This window comes from Protopterus annectens, chromosome 1.part1 (assembly GCF_019279795.1).
Source record: "Protopterus annectens isolate FY-2018-M chromosome 1.part1, PAN1.0, whole genome shotgun sequence".
Taxonomy (NCBI): Eukaryota; Metazoa; Chordata; order Ceratodontiformes; family Protopteridae; genus Protopterus; species Protopterus annectens.
The window spans coordinates 459229854-459254707 of NC_056726.1; the positions used below are offsets into that span (position 1 = coordinate 459229854).

General features: G+C 44.0%; 1 protein-coding gene across 1 annotated transcript in view; it reads left to right on the top strand.

Moving 5' to 3' along the window:
- Window positions 1–24854, top strand: part of LOC122805765 (protein PET100 homolog, mitochondrial) — a 273886-nt gene that overhangs the window by 143204 nt on the left and 105828 nt on the right. Inside the window, exon 3 of the mRNA XM_044076036.1 lies at window positions 16010–16042. Within this exon, the coding sequence (XP_043931971.1) occupies window positions 16010–16042 (33 nt within the window). The remainder of the gene's footprint in view (window positions 1–16009; window positions 16043–24854) is intronic.

Consider the following 24854-nt stretch of genomic DNA (forward strand, 5'->3'; position numbering starts at 1 on the left):
CAGACCGAAGACCAAGTTGGGCTGAGTACCCCGTTGGGGAAATTTTTGTTTTTTCTTGCCTCAGTTATCTGAATGTCAGAAAAAGTTAATAATTGCATTTCTTGTGGGAAACAGATACCTCATAGGGATTATCATTCTCTCTGTATTCCTTGCTTGGGGCCTGAGCACGACGTAGTCGGGTGTCGCTTTTGTGCTAGATTTAATAAGCGCACCATTAAGCGAAGGTTAGACTGTGCCAGGCTTGTTTTCGGTAAACGGTGTAACTATAACATGCCGTTGGATCCTCCGACGCACGCTACCGCTAAAAAGAGTAAGGATAAATCTTTGAGATCTAAACCGGATGAGTCATCCGTTGCGGACGCCGGTTCTTCGGAGCCTCCGGTTGAATCTGTGGATCCTGCCGAGGGTTCGGCTGAATCCCAGGGGGAACCTTTACTTTTACAGGAGTTGGCCTCTCAGGAGTTAGGACAGGCCGAGGGTGCTTCTCAGGTTTCAGTAGTTCCATCCTTACAAAAGGTTATTAGGCCTTCTACTTCAGTGGCTAAAGGCCATGCTAAGGCCAAACCTGGTCTTGTTGGACCTGGTCATTCTTCTAGCTCTCCAGCCCCTGTTCCTAAAAAACATATGTTGAAAATGGCGGAGGACTTGATTACTTTGATCCGGGGTTCTATGCCCCCCCCCCAGAGAAAAGGCCTAGGGTGGAGGCAGATTTAGAGGGAATGGATCATTCCTCGGACTACTCTGATTCCTCAGCTGAAGAAATTCAGGATTTTCCTTCCTATTCTGATTCGGATGCAGAGGACTCCTGTCCTTCTGCTTCTCCTCCAGAAGATTTTTCCTTTTCTGAAACTTTACATTCCATGAGGGAGCATTTCAAGTGGGAAGGTCAAGATTTTTCAGATTCTCGGAAAAGGCTTAGGGAATTTTTGTTTCTGCCACAACATAGGCCCTTGGCTATTCCTCCTGTCTTAGATGTTGTTCAGGATGTTTTTTCTGAATCTTCCCTTAATTCTGATTCTCTGCCTCCGGCCCCTGTTAAGCCAGACAGGTATTACAGAGTTCCAGAAGCACATAAGTACTTGTATAAGAGTCCTAGGGCTGATCCGGAAACCATTATTCAAGGCCCTAAGGGTGTTAGGGCTTCTGTGGCTAAAAATCCAGTCCCTTTGGATAAAGATTCTAGAGCGTTAGACAGGTGGGGGAAAAAAGTGTACACCTCCTCTACGTTAGCTATGAGGGCTTTGAATTGCCAATTTCATATGCTGAAGTATCAGAACTTTTTATTAGGCCAAATGAAATCTAAGGTGGATGCTTTATCTGAGGGTATAGAGTGTAAGGAGCTCCAGGAGTTGGTTCATGCATCAGATCAAGTTGGCAAGCATTCTTTGCAGTGTGGTTTTGATGCTCTTCAGGCTTCTTCTAGGGTGGCTGCTACAGGTTCAGTTATTCGCAGACATGCCTGGCTTAAGGATCAAAATTTGTCAGAACATGTAAAGGCTCGAATTTTGGATGCTCCTCTTCAATCTGAAGTTCTTTTTGGTCCTCCTGTGGAATCAGTTTTGAAAAGATGGAAGATAAGGCTAAGTCTATGCAGACGGTCAAGGATTTTTGCAGGTGCAGCCCCTAAGTTTAGTAGGAATTGGCCTGCTAGGGATGGTCTTATCCTTCTTCGGATTATCAGCCTAAGGGCAGGTCTAGACGTGGTAGAGGCAGGGCTCACGCTCAGGGTTCCTTCAGACCTAGGACTTGGAGTTCTCCTGCACAGTCTTCTGGTGAGGGCAGGGGTCAGCCCTTTCGTAAGCAGACCCAATGACCTGTATCTTCCGCTGCCAGACCCTCCCTTACTGGCAGCTCCTCTAGGAGGAAAGTTGGGACTTTTCAAAGAAAACTGGAATTTGATCACCCAAGACAAATGGGTGTTGGATATAATAAATCGAGGTTACAAGTTTTATTTTCACACTTTTCCTCCTTTCAAAGGCATGCCGGATGTGCCTCCTCAGCAAAGGCTGGAGGCTCAGAAGCAGATTTCTTTACTTTTGCAGATGGAGGCAATTCAGGTGGTCCCTCCTTCAGAAGTAGGCCTAGGATTTTATTCCCGTCTGTTCCTAGTTCCAAAGAAAGGAAACACCTGGAGGCCAATTCTGGATTTGTCCATTCTCAACACCTACCTAGAAATTCCAAAGTTCAAGATGTTAACATTACAACAACTTCTGCCTATGATAGGCAAAGATCATTGGATGGTAACCCTGGATCTCAAAGAGGCCTATCTTCACATCCCTATCAAGCCCAGCTGCAGGAGATTCCTGAGATTTCGGGCTGGTACTTCACATTATCAATTCTCTGCATTGCCCTTTGGCTTATCTACTGCGCCCAGGGTGTTCACAAAAGTTCTGGCTCCTGTGATTGCTTTCTTCAGACAGGGAGGAATTCAAATTTATCCTTATTTGGACGATTGCCTGATTCTTGCTCAAAACAAAGACAAATTACTACAGCATCTCCAGTATGTAATGACAGTTTTAAGGTGCCTAGGGTATACTGTGAACAAAATAAAGTCCAGTCTAGTGCCCTCTCAGGACATGTGCTTTCTGGGTGTGAGACTGAATACAGCCTCTCAGATGGCATTTCTGACCCCGGACAAACAAAGAACTCTTCCTCTCTACTTCCAGCAGTTATCAATAATGTCCAGGCTGACTGCAAGGACAGTCCTCCAAGCCTTGGGGTTCATGGCATCTTGCATTCTAGTACTTCCCAATGCCAAACTGCATATGAGGAAGCTACAATGGTATCTCAAAAGTGTGTGGGCTCAACACTGCCACAGTTTGGACACTGTCATTCGGATTATACCTTGCATCCAGAAAGAATTACTTTGGTGGGCTCAGGAATGTCACCTAAACAAGGGACTCTCTGTGTCCCGACCAGAGGCGAGTCAGATCCTAACGACGGATGCCTCGGACTTGGCTTGGGGAGCACACTTCAATGGAAAATGGATACAAGACATGTGGCCTCCCAAACTACTACATTTGCATATCAACATGAAGGAGATGTTAGCAGTTCAATTTGCTTTGATGGCATTCAAGGAACTCCTTCAACCAGGACAGGTGTTGATACAAACAGACAACACAACAGTCATGTGGTACATCAACAAGCATGGGGGAACCCATTCCTACCCTCTTTGCAGACAAGCAATGATTTTATGGGAGACTGCTCTGAGTTTGCGAATCAATCTTCAAGCAAGGTTTCTGCCAGGAGCACAGAACTCCCTAGCAGATATTTTGCGCAGACAAATGGTGGATCCCCACGAGTGGAAACTGGATCCTCAGATTTTCAAACAATTGACTGTGGCTTGGGGAACTCCAGACATAGATCTATTCGCTTCCCCACTGAATTTTCAACTTCCAAAATTTTGCACAAAGATGTTCCACCCAGATGCTTGGAAAGTGGATGCTCTATCTTTCAGTTGGAACAACCTTCACATTTATGCTTTTCCTCCTCTGCCTCTTCTCCCCAAGGTACTCTTGAAAGTCAGACGGGACAAGCCTTGCATGATTCTAATAGCACCAGACTGGCCACGTCAACATTGGTATCCTCTGCTGAGGAGTTTAATCCAGGAGCCTCCTTGGCCTCTGCCACAGATTCCTCATTTGTTGTCCCAGTCAAACAATCATTTTCTCAATGTTCAGGTGCAGTCCCTCCATCTGACAGCCTGGCGTATTCTGTGATGGAGCCGGTGGGGTCTCAGCTTCCTCAACAGGTTTTAGATGTCATTTTGGAAGCTAGGCCTAGCACTAGAAAAGTTTATGCTGATAAATGGAAGAGATTTTTTCTTTGGAGCACTGCAAAGGGTTTTGATGTTTCAGTGCCTAATTTCAGTTTTGCACTACAGTACCTTACTGAATTACTGGACAAGGGTTTGTCATTCTCTTCTGTGAAGGTTCATGCTGCAGCCATTTCTGCTCACTATGATTGTGACCCTCCTTTATTTTCTCACCCTTTGTTCAAACAATTTCTTAGAGGGGCAAAGAATATAAGACCCCCACGTAGAGCTCCTACTCCTTCCTGGGATCTCAATTTTGTTTTGGAGAAACTTACTTTACCTCCTTTTGAACCTGCAGCTACGTCTGAACTGAAGTTTTTGTCTTGGAAGACGGCTTTTTTGTTGGCCATTACTTCTGCCAGGAGGGTATCTGAATTGCAGGCTCTCATGGCAGTTGAACCTTTTTTGATATTCCATAAGGATAGAGTTTCTTTGCGGACTAACCCTACTTTTATGCCTAAAGTGATTTCTAGTGTGGCCTTGAATCAGTCTATTCATTTGCCTGCTTTTTATGCTGACCCCCAAAATAAAGGGGAAAAAGTCTTGCATTCTTTGGATATCCACAGGCAGTTACGTTACTACTTGAACAGAACTAAGGAGTTCAGACAGACTCAACAGTTATTTGTTTTTTGCTTTGAGTTCACAGGGGAAAGCTGTTTCTAAGCAGACTATTTCAAAGTGGATTGGTCATTGTATTGCCTTTTGTTATTCTCATCATGGGAAGGATGTCCCTGCTGGGATTAGGCCTCATTCTACTAGGGCTACTGCCACTTCTACTGCTTTTTTGAGGGGTGTAGCTACTAAGGATATTTTGGAAGCAGCTACTTGAAGTTCTGTACACACTTTCACTAAGCATTACCATCTCCCTCTCTATTCCAAGTCCAGGGCTGGGTTTGCCACTGCAGTTTTACAGGGCATGTTAGCAGCCCCTAATTCTTTGTAATTTGCCAGCCTCCCTTTTCCTTTGCTTTGGGATTCTACCCACAGGTCATGACTGCAGCAATGTGAGACGAAGAACATAGTACAGTTTTGTACCTACCATAAATGTAGATGTTCGAGGATCTACATTGCTGCAGTCCAATTTTCCCTCCCTCCTTCCCCTCTATAGGTTGAGGTTGCTGGGTTTCGTTTGGAGATATTCTTTACTTACACACTGGGGGTTGTTGGGCATTTCCTATTTTTGGCTTTGGCCTTTCTTTTTAGGCCTTCTGACATCTGGGGCAAGAAAGACTGAGGATATGGCGTCGGTCATGCGCTTAAGTACTACTGCGTACTGACGTCAGCTCCAAGCGACAATGACCGACGCCAGCCTAGCCCGTTGGTATTCGGGCCGACCGAGGACAGCGGACTACCCACAGGTCATGACTGCAGCAATGTAGATCCTCGAACATCTACATTTATGGTAGGTACAAAACTGTACTTTTCTGGGACTTCAAACCACCGCAGTACTGCCCAGATCAGCTTTCTTCGGACCTTGTCATATGCTTTCTCTAAGTCTAGCAATGCCCAGTTGGACTCTCTCCATCTCCAGCTTCTTCTCAAGTGCCTGTCATAATGCAAACATCGGATCAATTGTGCTGCATCCTGATCTGATTCTGAACTGCTCATCTCCCATCTTACATTCTACTACTCTGCATATCTGGTTATCAGTCACACTCTCCAGAACTTTCATGCAATGTGATAGGAGTTTGATGCCTCTGTACTGCCCACAGTTGTGGATGTCCCCTTTGTTTTTGTACACTGGCATGAGTATGCTTATTCTTCAATCATCTGGGATACTACTTTCTCTCCACACAGCTATTAGTACCCTCAGGAGCCATTTCTCCCCTATCTCACCCAGCATCTTTATCATATCTGTTGTGACTTTATTTGAGGCTGCTGCTTTACCTGACTTCATTTTCCTTAGTGCTGTTCTTACTTCTAGGGTGGGTTCCTCTTCTCCCCCCAGCTTAGGCTGTTTCTGTGGCAGTACAGCTTCTGTGGGGTTTTCTTCATTCAGAAGATGCTTCCATCTGCCTTTGATGTCCTGTGGACTGGTGAGCAGGCTGTTGCTGGCATCCCTTATGAAGGGTGTCTGACTATCTTTTTTATCTTTCTGTCTTTGCCTTGCAACCTGATATAGTTTCTTTGTGCCACTTACTGAGTCACTTTCCAGAAGTTGGTAGAGTGCCTCCGATGCCCTATTCTTTACTATTGCAATTTCTTTCTTAGCTTCTTTGTTAGCCAACTAGTAGTACTTCCTAGCCTGGTCAGTCTTTTCTATCTCCCACTTCTTCCTGCACTACTACTTTCTTTTGATGACTTCCTGGACTTCTGCATTCCACCACCAGCTTTCCTTATGTACCTTATTTCCATACCTGGCTCGGCCACATATCTTTTCTATAGTCCTAACGCATGCTGTTTTTAGGCATTGCCATTCTTCAACTCCACCTATTTCTTCCTCTTCTTGGGGTGCTACAGCCCTGAGTAATTCCTTGAATTGTTGTACTTTCTCTCTAGTCAACTTCCAAGTCTTCAGCCTGGTCTCTGTTGACCTTAGAGCCCCCTCTCACCACTGCTTGTATCTGATTATGGCAACTAGTGGTTTATGCTGTGGGCCGACTGTTTCACTGGGGATGACTTTGCAAACATGTAGACTACCCCAGTGCCTTTTTCTTACTAGGAGGAAGTCTACCCGAGTTGCATGTTGGCTACTCTTGTATGTGATCTTGTGACTGTCCCTCTTTCTAAACCATGTGTTGGCTATTGTCAAGCCATTTGCCAGACAGAAGTCTATAATGGCTTCTCCTTCTTTATTTCTGTTGTCCCACCCATGTAGACCCAGACATTCCTCCTATCCTGTTCTGTATGTCCTGATATATGCATTCAGGTCACCCATTATCAACACCAAACTGCTTTCTGAATGCACTCTTTTTCTCACTATCACAACCCTGCTGTGGGGCATAAGCTGAGATTATGAGTATTGCCCTGTCATTACACTGGAGTCTGATTGCCATGAGTCTGTCATTAATTCTGATGATATCCCTCACTGAAACCTATCTCTCACCACAATTTCTACACCATTTCTAGCCTGTCCCTCACCTGAGTAGTAGAGTCTGGATCCCAAGCCAAGTGGCTTTGCTGCACTGCCCTTCCATCTTGTCTCTTGGATACATAGGATCTCCAGCCTCCTCCATATCATCCACTTCCAAGCTGCATCCTGTCAGTGAACCTACATTAAGCGTAGCAATCCTCAGTTCATGTTTGGCAGGTTGGTTGGTTTTACTTCCAGCTTTCGCTCAACATTGCTATCGCAGGTAAGACAGGCCGGGCAACTAGACACCAGTCTGCCAGTAGCTTATTGACCCAGGGCTGCTGGGCTTTATGGTGGGCACACACTGCCAATAGGGGCACATATACCCCTCCCATCATTAGCAATGGTCCCTAGCATGGGTCAGAGTAGGCTGTGTCCTCAACCTACTTATCACCGGTAACTATCTATGCCCATTTTGGTGACATTAGTCAACATGATTGAATCACCTAGAGCCATATTTTACACCGAGTCACTAGCCCTGCCACGGCGCCCAGTCTGTGAAATGTGTTCTCCTATCTTGAGGATACTATGCACCACAGTAGATGCCCAAAGCGGTTGGTCTGTACAACTCTTCCCCCATAGGGCACTATGTAGAGTCTGTGCTGCTGCCCACAGCTAAATTTATTGGTGAGTTTTGAGATGGAAACACTCGGCATGTTTTTCAGACATGGGAGAAACCCCACGGAGATGCAAGGAGAATGTGTAAACTCCAAACAGGCATTGGTCGGAGTTCAGGATTGAACCTTGTACTTTATGCATGGGAGGCGAAGACCTTAACCATTATGCCAACTGGTCTTGTTACAGAAAATGGGCAACTTGATCTGATGTAACTTAGTACAAGGAAGGGATCATGAGTAAAGGGATGAGCCTGAGCCTTGGATCCAAAGTCTCAGAGTAGCCGAGAGTGAAAAAAGGGGCTTGGGCTCAGCTTTTCCATGTTCTGAGTATTTTTCTGAGTGTAGTATAAACCATACATTTGACGCACTTAATTTTAGTAATCATCTATAATATTGTAAGAGAACTAATAACCCAGGAAATGTAACGTATCTTAATTACTAGCAATACTCAGTATGATGCGTTAACAACTAGCAGTATTACGTCATATGGGCAAAGACCTTTCTTTCTTTTACTTCCATAATGGCTGCCACCATTGCTAGTGCTTATTTAGAAGATGTTATGTGATCCTATCTCGCCTACATTCTGACTGATGGGTTCGGAGCCGATCCCTCGGCTCCGACTCGGCACGCTTATGCCAAAGAGCGAAGTCTCTTATTGGCTGAGCTTACTATATCCCAGGATGCACCACTACCAGTCCCCCAGATCTCGTTTGCCGCTATCCTGCGAAGACGTGGTCTCGAGCTGGCTGGGCTGAGTAGTTATTTAACTAACTTTTTCTGTCAGTTTTTTGCTGTTTTTGCCTCAAAAGCTGTTTTAACGGCTATTCTTCTCATTGCTGTTGTGATTGGTTGGATTTGTTGAAGACTTTTGTTGTGTGATTGGGTTGAGTTTGGTAGGCCCCCTTCATCTAGGGCCTTCCCGGTCAGTCAACCCTCCTATAACTTACATATAGAGCAAAAGGCTTTAAATATTTTTGTAGCTCTGTTTGTTCTTACAGGATTTTCAAAGTTCCCTGTCATTGGTGCTTTTAAGCGGTAACTGTTAGCCTATACTTAAGGGGTACATCAGTAAGTCAGTAAATTGTATTTTTCCTGTCAGATTACTGAAATTCTCTTTCCATAATGTCTCAGAATCCTAGGCCTTCGGGCTTTAAAAAATGTACGAAATGTAGTTTCAAAATGTCCATCACGGACGATCACTCGCTCTGTGTGTATTGTTTAGGTGCAAAACACTTACAGGAGTCATGCAGCGTATGTCACGCTTTTTCCTCAAGGGTCCTCCAGGAGAGGAAAAATAAATTGATTCTTAAGGGGTTAATTAAACCTTCTTTTGAAGAAGCCTTGGCATCCTCTCCTTCCCCGGCTAAAAAGAAAAGGGCGTCGGTTCCGACCAGTCCGTCGGATCCGACCGCTAAGAAACATAGGCAGGCCTCTCCTTCGGCTCCAAGGACTTCGGAGCCGAGGTCGGAACGGTCTGCCTCGATGCCACCAGTATCGACTCCTCTGGCTTCGGAGCCGATGGCTGGGGTATCGAGAGGCGGGTCACCTTCGTCGGCTCCACTGGTCTCGGAGCCGACAAGGGTCGCCTCAGACACTTCCTCCTCGGCGAAGTCCACCTCGGCACCGATGGAATCTGGTGTGTGTATTCCTTCGGTGCCGATACTCATCGAGTCACCTCGGAGCCGGTCCCCTAGCCCTTTGGGGCCGTTGGAGAGGCCGTCTCGAACCCGTTCTGTTTCCTCTCGGTCTTCGAGGATGTCAGATTCTGATATAGACAGGGTGCTCCAAAGACTGTTCCAGTCCCCAGTCTTCCAAAAATTTGTTTCGGTTCCGACCCAGTTGGCTTCGGAGCCGATGACCCTGGCCCACCCCATTCCCATTCCTCCTCCGACTGCTTCGGCTCCGTGGAGCAGGTGCTGTTGGAGCCGGTGGAGATCTCAGGGTCGGCTCCGACCCTTACTCCAACCCGGGCCTTGGTCCGAGTTTGGTACGCTGGACTTCTTCGGCTGGACCCGGGGTGATGTTTGGGACCTATGCTTGGTTCCGAGCCTCCCTCGGTGCTTGGCTGCGGGACTTCCGTCGGCTATCACGGCTCCGGGGACCGGACACTCCCAGGATTCTGGGGTCCGGCTTTCAGAGCCATGAGGAGTGCCTTGGCCAAGTCCTCTTCGGCCATCTCTCCGGCTTTACCAGCACCTTCCTGGGCGTGGAGACTGGGTCTTTGGCAGTTCCCTGTCCGTAGTCAGCGGAGCCCGGGCCTGAGGTTACCCCCATTGGGGTTCCTCCTCCTGAGGGTTCTTCGGAGTTGTCTTCCGAGGAACCCCCAAGGAAGAGATCGTGCAAGAGGAAGCACGTGGACTCCCCCGAGTCTATTACATCAGACACTGATCTTGATGATGCAGAGGGGTCCCCGAAGTCATCCTCGGATGATGTCTCATTTGCAGACATCTTAGAGATCCTCAAACAACGAGGCGGCTGGATATCCAAACCCCCCTCTGCTGACGAGTCAGTGCTCCTCAAGGCCTTTGGAGCTCAGCCCTCCGCCTCCTGGGTGTCTCCGCCCTTCGACGAGCTTCTGGATTTAGTTTGTCGAAGGGCGTGGGAACATACAGATACCGTGGAACCAGTCCCTTCTCGTCCAAATAAATTTTTGTCTGCTCCCCCCGAGAAGGAGTTCCTCACTAAAGGCGTGGCTGTAGATGCCATGGTGGTGGCATCTGCTACACAACAGGACGTGGCAGAGGCTTCAACGTCCGTCCATCCTCCTAATAAGGAGTCTAGGAGTATGGACAGGTACGGGAAGCGCACCCTGACTTCAGCGGCCTTTACTTTAAGGTCTCTGAATTATTTGGCACATTTTACCAGGCTTCAGAGGGATCTGGTCAAGGAGTTGTCAGATTCCCTCTCGGGTAACCTACCTGAGCAGTTAGCCCAGTCGGTTAGCTCTCAGTTGGCTATCCTTACGTCAATTTCTAACTCGTCCATGAGGCTCATTTCCTATGCGGCCGAAGGGGCGGGTAGAGCGGCAGGCACAGGCGTGGCTCTCGTGAGACAAGCCTGGCTCCGCTTGTGTCAGTTCGGAGGCCTTCAAGTCTTCCTTCACGACGCTCCCTTTGATGGGTCCTCATTGTTTGGACCCAAGGTTAAAGACACCCTTACCGCTGTGAGCAAGAGGGAAAAACTTTATCTGCCGTAGGTGCCCGTTATTCCACTCCCTTCGGCCTTACCCCAAGGCTAAAGGAGGGGAAAATGTGGTTCCGCAAATCTCGCAAGTTTTTCTCCCAACAGCAGGAAGATTCCCCTTCCAGAGGCAGAGGACGGGAAATTTTTCAGGGAGACGCCGTCCCAGAGGCGGCAGAGGGCCCGCAATTCTGGAGACCGCGAGTCCTTTCGTGGCTCTTCAGCCTCCCACACGCCATGAGGGATTGCCCGGCTGTGCTGCTCGAGCCAGTCGGGTGTCGTTGCCAAGCACCTAAAACCTGGGAGTCAATCACTCAGGACAGATGTGTGCTTCGCATCATTGCCGGAGGTTACACCATCCCATTCACATACTCAGCCCCACCGTCCAAAAGAATCCCGGACCCACCACCCAGTCAAAGGGAAATGGCAGCCGCAGAAGCTTTAAAGCTGCTAGAAAAAGGAGTCATCCAACCGGTCCCCACAGACCAGATCGGATCAGGAAATTACTCCAAGTTCTTTTTAGTGCCAAAAAAGACAGGGGACCTGAGACCAATATTGGATCTCAGCAGACTGAACCAATCCGTCACGAAATCCAAATCCGAATGGTCACGTTACAATCCATTCTCCCATTGTTGGAGAAGGATGTTTGGATGTGCTCCATAGACCTCAAGGACGCCTATTATCACATACCGATACATCAGGCGTCCAGGAGGTATCTGCGCTTCAGCCTGGGAGTCAGTCATTACCAATTTTGCCCTGCCCTTTGGTCTCACCACAGCCCCCAGGGTGTTCACCAAGTGTTTGGCAGTAGTGACGGCTCACCTGAGAAGTCTTGGATTCCAAGTGTTTCCCTATCTGGACGACTGGCTCCTGACTGCCACCACCAGGCATCTACTAATGGACAACCTCAAAGCCACCATCTCCTGGGTATTACCCTGGGGATTACATTCAATTGGTCAAAGTCTGTCTTGCTGCCCTCTCAACGATAAGGTTCATAGGAGCAGAGATAGACTCAAGATTAATGCGTCTTTCTTCCTGCGAAAGGATCCAAACTTTACAGGGCCAAGTTCAAGCTCTGATCTCGAGATCCAAAGCCCCAGCCAGGATGGTTCTACAAGTTTTAGGCTCAATGTCTGCCACGGTTCTTTTAGTTCCTCTGGCAAGATTGCACATGAGGATTCTTCAGTGGCTATTGTCAACTCAATGGTCCTTTCAGGATCTTCCCTCAATCATCACATCATGATTACGGAAACATGCAAACGGGACCTTCGCTGGTGGCTTCAGACATCCAATCTGAATCAAGGAAGCCCCTTTGTTATTCCCTCTCCACTGGTTACCCTGACGACAGATGCCTCCCAGATAGGGTGGGGGGGGGCATTGTCTGGGCAGGCTAGTTCAGGGCTCCTGGCTTCCAGACGAAGCTCTTCTCCACATCAATGTGTTGGAGATGAGGGCTGTACTTCTTTCCCTACAGGCCTTACACAAGTTTCTTCCTCAGGGCATCATCGCCATCCACACAGACAACATGTCGGTGGTCTGGTATCTGAACAAACAAGGAGGGACCAGATCCTACCCCCTTTGCAGAGAGGCCATGAGAGTGTGGGAATGGGCTGTAGCTACCAACCGCTTTTTGGTAGCGACCCACATTCCGGGAAGATCAAATATTTTGGCAGACAAATTGAGCAGGACAATTCTCTCTCCTCACGAGTGGTCTCTAAACCAAACAGTAGCAGCTCAGGTTTTCAGGAGATGGGGGACGCCGTGCTGCGACCTATTTGCAACTCCACTAAACACCAAGTGCCAAAGGTTCTTCTCCTTGATCCCACATCGGGGGGTACCAGCTATGGATGCTCTAGCACAACCTTGGCCAACAGGGCTACTTTATGCCTTTCCTCCGATTCCACTTCTCCCCAAAGTCATTCAAAAAGCTTCTCAATTGGGGTGCGCAATGATACTGATTGCCCCATACTGGCCTCGTCAGGTATGGTTTCCTTACCTGAAGAAGCATGCGGTGGACGATCCGTGGACTTTAGACCTAATTCCGGACCTGCTAACTCATCAGTCGGGACATCAGCATCAGTCCCTCCGCTCTTTGAAATTGACAGCTTGGCTCCTCCACTTCCGACTTTAGTCAGAAGTCACACTAGACCCGGAAGTTGTTCACATTTTATCTTCTGCCCACAAACCCACCACTAACAAATTGTACCTCAGTAAGTGGAAGAGGTTTGCTATCTGGGCTCAACTCAAGGGCTTAGACCCTATCACTGCTCCTATCCCAGAGGTTTTGAAATTCTTAACATCCCTGTTTAATCAAGGATCTTCTGTCTCTACTATTAAAGTCCAACTAGCGGCTATCTCTAAATTCCATGAATCCACGGATCCTCCATTGATGAGCAGCAGACTATGCAAAACTTTCATTAAAGGTGCGGGCCTGTTAAGACCCCCAATTTTTCATCCTGCGCCTCCGTGGGATCTTGATTTGGTGCTTCGCATTAACATCTTCCCCTTCGAACCGGCTGCTACATGTGAGTTAAAATATCTGTCTTGGAAAACTGCCTTCTTAGTTGCAATTACTTCTGCAAGAAGAGTTTCAGAGCTTCAAGCCCTATCTATTAAGCCACCGTGCTTGATTTTCCACAAGGATAGAGTATCACTTAGGCCTAATCCATCCTTTGTCCCAAAGGTCTGTTCTAGTTTCTGTCTCCAACAATCTCTAGAGCTACCAGTTTTCTTCCCAAAATTCTCCAATGAAGCGGAATACACTCTCCATAAATTGGATGTTCACAGGCAATTACGCTTCTATTTAGACAGGACTCAGCAACTTCGTAAGTCAGACCAGTTGTTTGTGTCCTTCTCAGATAATAAATTGGGTCAAACCATCACAAAAGCTACTATCTCCAAATGGATCAGAGATTGCATAACTCAGGCTTATTCTTCTTCAAATAAGCAACTTACAACATCTATCAAAGCTCATTCTACCAGAGCTATGGCTACTTCTATAGCTTTTCATTCCAAGCTCGCTATATCGGAAATTTGTGCTGCGGCTACTTGGTCCAATCCGCACACTTTCATTTCCCACTACAAATTGGATGTGGCATCTAAAGGACGAGCATCATTTGGTTCCACGGTACTCAGGAGTGTTTTCCAGTGAGCCACCCAGGATTCAGGTGCTAGGGACGCTGTCCCATCAGTCAGAATGTAGGCGAGATAGGATCACATAACATCTTTTAGTTATGTACTCACCATAACTTCAGATGTTTGGGATCCATCTCGCCTACATTCCTAATACCCACCCTCCTTCCCCCTGCCTTGGAGATCAGAAGAGATTGAACGGTTTTTGAGTTGTACTGTTTTTATCTTGTTTCATCTGACGATGTTATATAAGCAGGGCGTGCATGTGTGCATGTATGCGGACAAACTAGATCTGGGGGACTGGTAGTGGTGCATCCTGGGATATAGTAAGCTCAGCCAATAAGAGACTTCGCTCTTTGGCATAAGCGTGCCGAGTCGGAGCCGAGGGATCGGCTCCGAACCCATCAGTCAGAATGTAGGCGAGATGGATCCCAAACATCTGAAGTTATGGTGAGTACATAACTAAAAGTTTTTCCAGGTAGAACATTTTTTGAAAGCTACAACTTGGACAAATTTTACACATACATAAGGACTACAGGCTAGATGCCCATTAAAGAGGGAGGGCAAGCTTTGGTAGTACTTTTGCGTAGTTTGTGTTTAATATTCATCTTGTCCATTGTGAATGCTGCTTTAGGCATTCTTCTCAAAAGTATTCTAAATTCATACTAGGCTTCTGTCCATATTAGTAGCTCTTTCAAGTTAAAATTGTTGAAGCAGTGCTAGTACATACCTTTCCACTAACATAATTTTCTAAGTGTTGATTAGGAGTTGGATTTCTATAAAAAGTAGTGCTTTGACTTAAAAAAATGGTCATTTAAAGGGGTAGTACATTGGTTTGAAGCCAACAGCAGTAAAGCTTTGAGGAAGAGATTACTAAAGCAGTGTTAAGTATCCATTCACTCACCACCATCCTTTCGTAAATGAGAAAAGGAGTTTGATTTTGTAAAGAGTAGTGGTTTGATCGAAGATGAATGATTATCATGTGTATTGCCGACCTTCAGTTCCAGTAGATACTTCTCAGTAGAAAAAGGAAGATGGCAGCTGCCACTGTGAATACAAGTTCAGACACCATATCTTGGGGGTTTGGCTCCAATGCAAGGCTTGTGACAATGGGACTATTTCACTACTTAGATGTTCAGGCTAGATCACAACTATTGTGCAGAGAAGGTGTATCTTAACAGCTACATCTATGGGGATCTCTCCATCGTATGCCTATTGGGTGATATTGTAGTGTACTGACTCACCTTCAGGTTTGCACAGGAGTGGGCATGGCCAGGATAATTGACGAGCGAACCTGAATATGAAATGAGGCATAATTGGCATGCCATGCATATTAGCCACTGACATCAGGCATACAATGAATGTAGATAAGCAGCATTTGCAACAGGGTCATGATGGCAGTGGCTAATATACATAGCATGCCAATTTCAAAATATACCCTTCCTTTTAGGTAAGGTTTAACGGTATTGTTTCAGACACTAGTCTGGTTGGTGATAATGGCAAGCACTGGGTCATGTGTAAGCCGGAGTTGGTATGTCCAAGTGACTGGGAGTGTGGGGAGTGCAGCATCCCCACCAGGGGGTGCAGGGGGGCTTGCCCTCTGCGAAAGCAAAGTGAAAAAGGAATTGCTGTTTCTATTATAAGAAAAGACGTAGGGGTATTTTATAGGCAGCATAGAATCTTATTTTCTAAATTATTGATTACATCTGTATTAGGTGTGACACACTAAACGGACAACCCATCTAGCCTTCAAAGTTTTGGTTACATTGATATTGGGTGTGACTCATGCTTCACTTGCAAGTTAAGTAGCTGTACAGTTAGTTTATTTCACCTAGTTTACAATATGATACCATAATGAATATCCATTGAAAATGCTGCATACCACATGTACAATAAATATTCAGTCTGGTTCGGGGCACATCGTGATGAATAGCCATTATTACCGACTAACAAAAACCGTCTTGGGCGGAGTTTGGGTGGTGCTTGCTACTGCGCATCTGGTGAACCAGTACAGTACAATATCGCTGTCTATTGTTCTGGTGAGTACATTCACATTGCTTTAATTTTATGGTTGTTTCACTCTACCACCCCCCACCCCAAAAAAAAAAAATACTAGTATGATTATATTACCGAAAATGGTTCTTTGGTCAAATGTTTAACAGGCTACTAATTATAATTATGTCTCTGTTTCAGAGGGAGATCTTTCCTCCAGAAGAGAAGCTGCAAGTAAGTATTGCTTCTGACTGTTGTAATTTTTGAATGTGGTACATATTTAATTCCCCAGTTCTGATCGTCCAGTGTTTCTGGGGCTTAAATTAAATGTGGAAAGCATTTGCTATCTGTATTACAGTATGCAGAAAATGTTTCCATGCTCTGCAAAGCCTAAGTGCTAAGCAATATATTCTTTCTTTTTCACTACTACTTCTGAAAATTCAGAACTTTATCTGAGCCATGTCTTTCAGTGGGCATTTTAAAAATTATTATTCTTACAGTCATTCTGTTTTAGTCCTGTTTCTGTATCCATCCAGGCTGGGCTTGAAATTGGCCCCTTTGTGGTCAGTAACTAGCACCAATAAATGATACTCCAATGGTTAATATACAAAGAAGCACATAATCCCAACCGGCTGTAGTGCTTCCAACAAGTTTATTCTTCCAAGATCACTTCAACAGATAAAAAATCAGTATAACGGTACTACCACGTATTAGTGATAAAACTGTAATGAAAACAACAGAAAACCATTCATGTAAAGTGCTTTTCGTCCAGATTCTATCCGGACTTCTTCAGACAAGGAACTAGCGTTACAACAGTGTTTAAATAACCTTTCATCCTAACATCAACCTATCAGGAGACATTATTCTCCCTTTAAAAATATTTAAAGTTGTGTTTACAATCTCTCAAATTGAGCGCAAATTCTAAATAAAATCTTTTAAAATATTTAAGATATATCCATGAAGATGCATAGAATATAATAGCATAATAACCAAAATCCTATTCATATTTTAAATCAGCTTTTCAAAATATACACATCAATACAAACCATTAATAGTAAATAAAATGTTACACTAATATGGTCGGTAACCATAAAACTAATATAACTTTTTTTTCAGTAGTCTCTCAGTATGTATATATGAAATTAATTTATTAAGCAAACATTTTTTAAAAGCATTCCTAAATTAATATAAAATTAATATTGTGCGATCACTAATAAAATATATATACATAATAAACCAAGCATCACAAATTACTGAAACTATTTTTGTAGCAGTCTCCACGGTAATATAAATGAGATCTACGTATTGAACTAAAAGTTTTCATTCATTCATGACTGCTTATAAAGTTAACATTGTACGTACTAATTCTGTAAAATAATAAACCTAAACAAACTATGATCTAAGGTAACCTATTGCTTCGATGTTAACTATTAGTTAATCTACTACTACATTCAAGTACTATTAAATTGTATAGCTCATACCCACAGATTATTCATCTACATTAAATCCATAAAGATATTTAACCTGATTATGATGAACTAATTAATTTAACAACGTATTAGATCTATGAGGCCACTCATACACAATACAAAACAAGGAAAAAATGTGCATAACTAATGTTGGACTTCATTTTAAAGAAACACAGCCCCATTCTCTCATGGCTCTTTTATACTTTTATACTACTCCCACTAATAATGAGCAAGTTCATTATTAGTACCAAATTATATTTGTTAAAATATCTTTATATGCAATTAAACCTCTATATCTCAATTCGTAAGTGAAGCCCTTTTATCTTAATAAGCTTCTAAGCTTACGCACACATGCTATGGAGCACGTTTCATTCAACCCTGGCTCATTACTAGCTTCTAACCGCAATTGCCAGTTTAGTTCACTTCTCTCTAACAGTAATTTAGTAAAACTGTCATCTAAATATTTTTTATTTTTATAATTATTTTCTACATTTTGGCCTATTTTAGAAATAATCTTAAATTTAAAAAAAATGTTCAGCATTATAATTACAATGTCTTGCTAGAACATTATCAATTTTCTTTTTATTGATTGCATATACATTTCTTAGTCGATGGTCGGTTTTACCGACATAAAATGCTGGACATTGTTGACATTGGGCCAAATATACTACTGATTTTGTATTACAATTATAAGTGTCATAAATATGAAATTTCTCATCTCTAATTGTAAAACAATTCCCACTATCTATATACCTACAATATTTACATGCTCCACATTTATGTGTGCCCGCATTATTCTTTTTAGCTTTGTATGGTGTTTCTAGTAGATTTTTGTGATCAGGTCAGTACTCTAGTAAACAAACAAAATGTTAATAGATAATTAAAAACAGTTAAAATACAATGCATTTATCTTCAGGTCACAGATTGTCACTCCGTTATAGGACAGAGACACACATGCACAAGATATGTGTTTCGAGCTCACATGTACTCCTACAGGCAGTATTGGTGATCACTTCATGTAATGGGCATGCCTGTGGGGATGTATGAGGATACCAGAGAGCTAGGGGAATGTACATGAAGATAAAAGGAGGGCATGCAGACTTTGCACAGAAGACGCAGCTCAGCTAGAAACCAAAGCAAGGAACCAAGCTCTCTGAGGCTGCAGTGCTAACCTAGTTACAGCTGTATCACCCATTATTGTTGTTTACAGTTATTTGTAATCAGATGTATTCATGGAAATTTAATAGTAGCCTTCTAGAGTACTCTTTTCCAGATGTACTGTTTGCATAGCTGTTGCTTTTGTAGCTGCCAAGTAACTACAGAGTATAGTTTTAATTTTCTGGAAAACATGGTTTCATCTTATCTTTTGCACAGTTTTGGAATTTTACTTGATGTTCTTCGTGTTTCACTGTTGCAGTCATTACATTTGGGTTATCTACCTGCAGGTAGCCCTCAGCCGGCCTGAATATCAAAGTCTTGGGTCCTACGTCGGATGCTGTCTCTTCTTCCATGATGTCAGGTCATCAGGGGTATAAAGCATGCAGCCCACAATATTACACCAGTCTTTCTTGCCCCGCGATGCCCGAAGCAGAAGCAGTTCGTAAGTGCCGGTCGGCCGACTCCTGAAATTTTTGTTTTCGAGTTTCAGAACCGAAGTCTTCAAAAAAGCTTAGTACCCCGTTGGGGAACCTTCTTCTTGCTCTAAACCGATGTCAGTAAAAGTTAACAATTGTATTACCTGTGGAAAGTAAATACCTCATAAAGATTTTCATTCGTACTGCATTCCTTGCTTAGGCCCAGACCACGACGTCCCTCACTGTCAGTTTTGTGCCTTATTCAATCTTCGAACTATTCATTGTCGGTTCGTTTTTGCATCAAACTATTTCAGTACTCTGTTTAATTATCCAGAAATGGCTTCGGTAAGCCATCCGACTACCAACATTCTGAAAAAATGTAAAGATAAAGACAGAGACAGACCGCATAGGTCCAAAGTTGCCAACGACGCTTTGGTTAAGCTAATCGCCAGTTCGCCGGTACTCAGGCGCTTTTTGCAGCCCCTGATACCCGCTACTTCAAATTCACAGGCCTCTACTAAGACCCATTTGGAGTATGCCGTGAGATGCTTCTTCGACTATGGAACCTGCGGATGTCTTTACCTTGGATGGGTCCAGAGCTGCTGGGCAGGCACCAGCTTCTGAGGGTGTATTCAGGCCTACTGACTTGCATTTCAAACAGATGCTATCTTCTTCTTCAAGGCCTAAAACTCGACCCATGCCTAGAAAACCGAAGTCTAAACCGCATGGTAAGGCCCATGTGCCTTAAAAAAATAAGAATGGCTGAAGACCTTTTTACTTCAATTAGGGGAAGCCAGCCTTCACCCTCTAAGAGACCTAGAACTGATTTTCCTTCTGATTCTTCAGGTCAGGATTTTGAAGTTTTTGTTTCTTCTGATTACCAGGATTTGCCCTTATCCACCTATGAGGATTCTGATGCAGAGGACTCCATACCTTCTGCTTCCCCTCCAGAAGATTTTTCTTTTGGTGAAACCTTGCACACTCTTTGGGAGCATTTCCGCTGGGAAAGCCAGGATTGCTCTGACTCCAAAAAGAGGCTACGGAATTGTTTCTCCTACCTCAATACAGGCCTTTAGCTATCCCTCCTGACCTGGACATTGTAGATGATCCCTTCTTGGAATCTAGCCTGGCCTCAGACACTTTACCTCCAGCTCCCAGGAAACCTGACAGGTATTACAGAGTACTTGACTCTCACAGGTTCCTCTTCAAGAATCCTACTGCGGACCCAGAGACCATCTCACAGGGACCTAAAGGCATTAAGGCAACTACTGGCAAAAACCCTACCCCCTCTGATAGAGATTCCAGGGCCTTGGACACATGGGGTAAGAAGGTATACACTTCTGCTACTTTGGCCATTAGGGCCTTAAACTGCCAGTTTCATATGTTAAAGTATCAGCAGCATATTATTGGACTACTTAAACAGAAAATGATATTGATTCCCGACCGTGCTGAAAATAAAGAATTACAGGATTTAATGCATTCTGCTGAACAAGTTGGTAAACATACTTTGCAATGTGGTTTTGACTGTTTAGAAGCATCTTGCAGGGCTGCTGTCACTGGGTCTTTATTTAGAAGGCATGCTTGGCTTAAGGAGCAAAATTTGCCAGATCATATTAAAGCTAAATTACTGGATGCTCCCTTGAACCAAGACCGCCAGATTGGCAACAAAGCAGAAGAAGTACTCAAAAAGATGGAGGAAGAAGCTAAATCTATGCAAACTGTTAAAGATTTCCTGCAAGTACAGCCTCCCAGATTTAGTAAGCATTGGCCTTCTAAGAATTGGTCCTTTCCTGTCTCTTCCAGGCCTTTTCAGTCCAAACCCAGGAACAGCAGACCACCTAGGCTATAGTCTCAAGGTACTCACAGTCCTAAGCAGTGGGGGGGCTTCCACTTCCAAAGCTGGAAGTAGTAAGACACACCCCCCTATGGAAAACTGTCACAATGACTTAACCTTAAACCTTCCAAGCCCTGTACAACTGCCTGCTCCTTTTGGGGAAAAGATTGCCCTGCATGCAAAAAACTGGGAACCCATTACCCAGGATAAATGGGTTTTAAATATAGTTTCTCAAGGATACAGATTCCACTTCCACACCTTACCAACCCTAAACGGTTGGCCAGACCTACCCTCAAATCAGTGGGCAGAGGCTCAGCAGCAGGTTCTGTCTCTTCCAAGTATCAGGGCTATTCAACCTGTCCCAGCAGAAGAAAGGGGACAAGGATTTTAATCAAGACTTTTCCTGGTGCCCAGAAAAGACAGCTCCAGGCATCCTATCCTGGACCTCTCAGTTCTAAATACCTTTTTGGTAATCCCAAAATTCAAAATGCTAACTTTTCATCAGTTGCTTCCTATGCTAGGCAAAGATGCCTGGTTGGCAACCTTGGACTTAAAGGAAGCTTACCTCCACATTCCAATAAGAGAATCCTGCAGGAAATACCTATGCAAAGCAGGCTAATCAGTTATCTGCACTTCCCTTTGGCTTATCTACTGCGCCCAGGGTATTCACAAAGTGCCTAGCTCCAGTCATTGAATTTTGCAGGCAAAGAAACATTCAAATATACCCATACCTGGACAATTGTCTAATTCAGGCATAAAGCCAGGACATGCTACTAAATCATCTGGAATTTGTAAGGAAACTGCTGACCTCACTGGGGTACACCATAAACGAAAAGAAATCTCATCTAGTACCCTGCCAACAAATTGTATTCCTGGGAGCAAGCTTGAACACAACTTCCCAGATGGCTTACCTCATGCAGAGATACAAGTTTATTTGACAGCCTACTTCAAACTGCTGGCCACAAAGACCCAGCTATCTGCAAGGAAAATACTGCATGCCCTGGGGTCCATGGCCTCATGCATTCTACTAATTCCATATGCAAGACTGCATATGAGGAAACTACAGTGGTATCTAAAAAGCCTATGGTGTCAACATTCTCAGGACCTGGAGTCAATGATTCCTATCATTCCTTGTATAAAGACAGAGTTCCTTTCGGTAGGCAGAGGCTTGCTACCACAACCACGGCTGGCCTTGGGCATAGGCGAACTAGGCGACCGCCTTGGGTACCATACAGGCTGGCCTTGTAAAGGGTGCCTTATGTATTTATTTATTTATTTTAATTAATATAAAGTTTGCACTCTTCTTGGCGCTGGAACCAGAGGGTCGGTGAGGGGAGGGGAAGTGAGCACCCTCCCACTTACAGCTGATGGTTGGCCAGGAGGCTAAAAAAAAACTTAAGTTTGCAGTGCGAGAGTCTTCTCCTTTAAGGAGGAACTTGTGTGCGTCATGATGCCAATGTCATCTAAATGCATTCCGCAGTTCAAGAAACGTGCACGTGGATATGTGTCTTACTTCTGGAAACTGTGTACTGGTACGTAATGGGGGCTCTAGTATGCTAAGCTTCGGCACGGCATTGGCATGCTTGCATTAGACCTTTACTACTGGATTGACTTAGAAAATAGTCCTACACTATCGGGAAGAGATTTCTTGTAACATGTTATGTTAGCGTTGAGTTAAAAAATCATTGTTTTGTGCAGTGATAATTTTTGTATTTGCAGCTGGTGTAATTTCCTTCCTTTGGTGAATGAAGTTTGCTGTTTTTCTGGGACTGAAATGTACCATTTAATATGTATTAATTTTTTTAACCGGCTAGAAGATTGAGCCATTGGACTTTTTTGTGTAGCTTCAGCTCAGGGGTGCAGTGAAACAGAATATCCCCTCCTCTCTCTTTCTCTCTCTCTGTTTCTAATTTATTTAAAAGGGGGTGCACAGCTATGTACAATCAAGTACTAGTTATGCAACTGCACTCTGTATTCACAGTAGTGATAGAAAATAGAGGATAAATAAAAAGGGACGATGAGTGTAGTAGCAGTGACAGGGAGAATGAAAGGATCTACACCAGTATGATTACTTACTTATGCAGTAAGACATTCTTAACTGGGTACGTGGACTAGACCTTCAATCCCTTTTAGCCATGACACCAAAAGTTGTAGCTCAGTTACATCATATACTGTGGAGAAAAGCAATAAAAATCTGAATTCCAAAGTTAGTACATCAGATTGTAACCCTAGCAAGCATGTCAATGTGGATATTTAACAATCTGCAAGAGTCTTCCCATTATAGAGAACACTCACTTTTATATTAACAAAGGTCTGGAGAATAGTATTTAGCACTGATTGCCTGTGGTTGTAAAGAGAAATTGCTTGCAGGAAGATAAAAGTGACTACACATATTCAAAGTGAGTTATACTGCTCAGGCAGAGAGCTTCCTGGAGATGGATGATGTGAGGATTTTGTTCATTGAGGTTGTGTCTCTGGTCAGACAGGCTAATGTAGTAGCTGAAATGGATAATTTTTGAGAAGTCTCTCTTTCTCCTGTGGCAAAACAAAAGGGTGGGTGAAGTGTTTTGTTGCTGCTGTCGTAAGGAGTACTAGGATAGTTTGAGTTAGCATTTACTTGTAAACGAAAGGTGGATGCCATTATGCACTTTTAAATGTGACAGAGAAAAGTATTGCAATGTAGGGGGAATTTTGCCGATCAGTAATGTCATCTAAAACCTCATTTAATTGTCTCCTCGTCAATTTTCCTTAATCTCTTAAAGATGCAGTCACATTCCACACATTTATTATTGTGATGTTGCAGTTATTATACCCCACGTAGGAACTTCCATCAGGGAATTATTTTGGCAAGGCTTGTACAGGCCCTAGGGCCTATAACCTAGTATCAACCTGTGAACCTAAGTGTGTGTGTGTGTGTGTGTGTGTGTGTGTGTGTGTGTGTGTGTCTCTGTGTAATTTAAACTGTTTTTATTTCTGTATGAGAGAGAATGTGTGTGGGTATGTATGTTGTTCATAGGTAGGTACTAGGATATCGGCCCAAGGGCCTATGTAAGCCTAGCCAACAAGGTTCCCTGGCTTGCGCCACCCAAGAAAGTTATTTTCCTGTGTCACTATCGAGCAGAGACACAGAAGTGATCCCTGGGGTGTATGATCCCTGGGGTGTATTTCCTATTTTCCATCCACTCATCAAGATTTTTCTTGAAGAGTGCTAATGAAGAACCTTGCTTGACATAGATGGGTAGTCTGTTCCAGAGTATGGGAAGTTTCTGGGACCAGGACTCTATCCCTCCAGCATGTCCTGTTTATTGTGGTGACAAGGTTTTGGTCCCTAGAGCGTGTAGCTCGGAGGGATTGGGATTTCTTTAGGTGTAGCATGTCCACCAGCTCTGGGTTTGACATTGCTTTATATGTTAGGCGAGATCACCTCGGAGTAGGCGATATGTTACAGAGTAAAGCTGGAGTTTTTTGAGGCGGTCAGAGCAGGGCATTTATTTGAGGCCAGTAATCCTCTTTCTGCGGTACTTCTGTGGCCTTTCCAGCTGCTGCAGGTGTCTTGTGAGGTACATTCCAAAAGGGGTGTTGTACTCTATAATGAGTCTAATGTGTATGGAATTTAAATTTGCTGTTCTGTTTGTATAAGAATTAAAGTGTGTGTATATGGAATTTAAAGTAGCAGTTTGTTCCTTTGAAAGAGAAAGACTTTGTTGCTGTACAAATCTCTTTAATGTAGAAGTATTCGGATGAATTTTACTTTTGAGATTGTGCTTATTGATTAATACTGGTGGATTGTAATGACAGAAGTTTGAGTGGCCTTTTATGGTTAAAATGTTCTGAAATGGGCAGTTTTGTCATTATTGGGTCATGCATTTTGTTTTATTGCTTGCTGGAAAAATATTCAAATTTACAAATTTAAAACCTACTAACAACTGGTGCTGTATTGTACAAGGAATATAATTTATTACAATCAGGAAGGTGAATCAAAGAACACATACGGGTATACATGGCCATAAAAATGTGTTCAAGGAGCCTGTAGTTTGAAAAGAGCCCAAAGGTAAACTTAATTCTCCACTTTCCAGATGCATTTTATTTCAATGTAGGTTTTAATGCTGTTTCAATGGCGGGGAAGTTTACTGCTCATGCTAAGCCTGTTTTCAATGTGCAACACAGAA